This window comes from Hibiscus syriacus, unplaced genomic scaffold, assembly GCF_006381635.1.
Source record: "Hibiscus syriacus cultivar Baekdansim isolate YM2019G1 unplaced genomic scaffold, ASM638163v2 tig00112530_pilon, whole genome shotgun sequence".
Taxonomy (NCBI): domain Eukaryota; kingdom Viridiplantae; phylum Streptophyta; class Magnoliopsida; order Malvales; family Malvaceae; genus Hibiscus; species Hibiscus syriacus.
Genome location: NW_024063358.1, coordinates 1,166,591 through 1,168,491, shown reverse-complemented (window position 1 = coordinate 1,168,491; position 1,901 = coordinate 1,166,591). Strand labels below are relative to the sequence as shown.

The 1,901-nt window shown below is 36.3% G+C and overlaps 1 protein-coding gene across 1 annotated transcript; it reads left to right on the top strand.

The window, feature by feature from the left end:
- The first annotated feature begins 490 nt into the window (after positions 1-490).
- Positions 491-1,165, top strand: LOC120181610. The gene has a single exon (XM_039186701.1). It carries the CDS (start codon positions 590-592, stop codon positions 899-901), a length of 312 nt encoding a protein of 103 aa, XP_039042632.1. The 5' UTR covers positions 491-589; the 3' UTR covers positions 902-1,165.
- Positions 1,166-1,901: the final 736 nt, after the last annotated feature.

The window sequence follows — 1,901 nt, the reverse complement described above, 5'->3', positions numbered from 1 at the left end:
ATTTGTCTATGTAGTAGATTCAATTTATCATTTTTATCTTTATCGAATTTTTCGTTTCAATATAACTCTAAAAATTCTTCAACTACATCATTCTATACTTTACTCCTAACTTAAAACCCTAAATTATAAGTCTTAAGTTATAATTTATGATTTATGGTTTAGAGGTTATTAGATTATGATTTGAGACTTATAATTTAGGGTTTTAAGTTAGAGATAGAATATAGAATGATATAATTAAATAATTTTAAGGATTAAATTGATATGAAAATATGATAAAGACGAAAATGATAAATTGATCTCCATAAGTTACATTTTTCCTTAAAAAAATATTGTTAAGGATCCGACCGAGACAAAATGGGTAACCCGGCGGGGTAAAGTAATTGACAGCAACAACGCTGCAATTTCTTTATTTTTCTTGCTTGTCAACCTCATACAACACGTAGCCTTGAAACGCGCTCTACGCCCAAATTCACAAAACCAAAATCCCCGTTCACAAAGTAATCACCAACGGAGAAGGAATTTCAAATTCTTTGGGCGGACAAGGAATAAAAAATCCGAGGGAAAAAATCAAACCTTGGGTTGATCTCCAATGTCGGATTCAAAGTCTTCGATTAAGTCGAAAAGGCAGTCGATGTTGGACTCCGACATGGCTGCGGCGGCTCAACAGCTCATTCAACTGGGCGACGAAGACAACAGCAACGAAAACAACAAGGGGATCAGAAGTGAAACAAAGGTGATCAAAAAGCAAAGTCAAGATGAGATAGCTTCTGCAAAGATAGAAGAGATTTTTGGGGAAAAAGAAGAGATTTCCAGAAAGAAGCGAAGGTATCGGTCTGTCGAGAGTATTTACAAGGAGACAAAGCCTGTTAAGGTTAACAACGACAAGAATTCATGGTATTGAAGGTTTCTCTCTCTAGGAATGTTAATTAGGGTAATCGAATCTGCAGGTATAAGCTTGTGCAAGAAACTAGGTTCTTGATCATTGGTTTATTCTGGGTTTGGGTTATAAATCATGATCATGAAGCTTAGTAAACTCGATTTTAATCATTTTTTTAGGTTTCTAGTTAGGTTTTGGATGACAGCAGTTAGCTTAATCCGGGTCGTTTTATTGATTTAATATCTTCCAAGAGCGGAATTAGGGAAAACTGTGTATATTTTGTTGCTGAATAAAGGGTAATTTTTAGATGAATGAGCAGAAAGTTGGTTGAGCACAGCTTGGCAATGGCTTACGACTTCGCTTTTCCTTTCAGCTGCCATGCATTTGGATTTCTTATAATTTTATGCGTTGATTTCTCTAATTCAGCATCATCTTCGAGGTAATTCGACATACATTTAATTTTCGTTGCTAAATGAAGATTGGATAATCTCGTCGTGCTTCACCATGCATGAATTCCTGATCTCAACACCTGCATTCATTCTCTATATTGCCATGGATAAAGAAACAAACATATACTAGAATATGTGTACTATTTGATAATATATTTCTTAATACAAAATAAAATTATAGTATTATAAGAACACCGTATATAGGTGCATCTGATTCACCATAGCCATGCATAGCGTCCTCCACCGCCATAGGTGCCTCCCCGTCCTCGGCCGCCGGTAAGAACACCCTCTTCCGCATGCTATACCTTTGCGCCGCCACCTCGCCTACCGTTACAACCATCACCATTATGTTCCCCTATTCCATAGCTTCCAAGAGACACACCACACCACCTCGATCCAATGATTGAAGATGCATCCAGCACAGGTATTAAAATGTTATCAGAAGCTAGACGACGTGAAGATAATGGGATATCTACCAATAGTCTTTTTTTCCCCTCTTTAACAATCATACTTAGAATTGTTGACGGGAGTACAGTTTATATTTTCTAATTTGGATAAAAAAAATTATAATCGAT

Excerpts from the sequence above, each read along its gene's own strand:
- LOC120181610 (XM_039186701.1), top strand. The coding sequence starts at position 590 with ATGTCGGATTCAAAGTCTTCGATTAAGTCGAAAAGGCAGTCGATGTTG.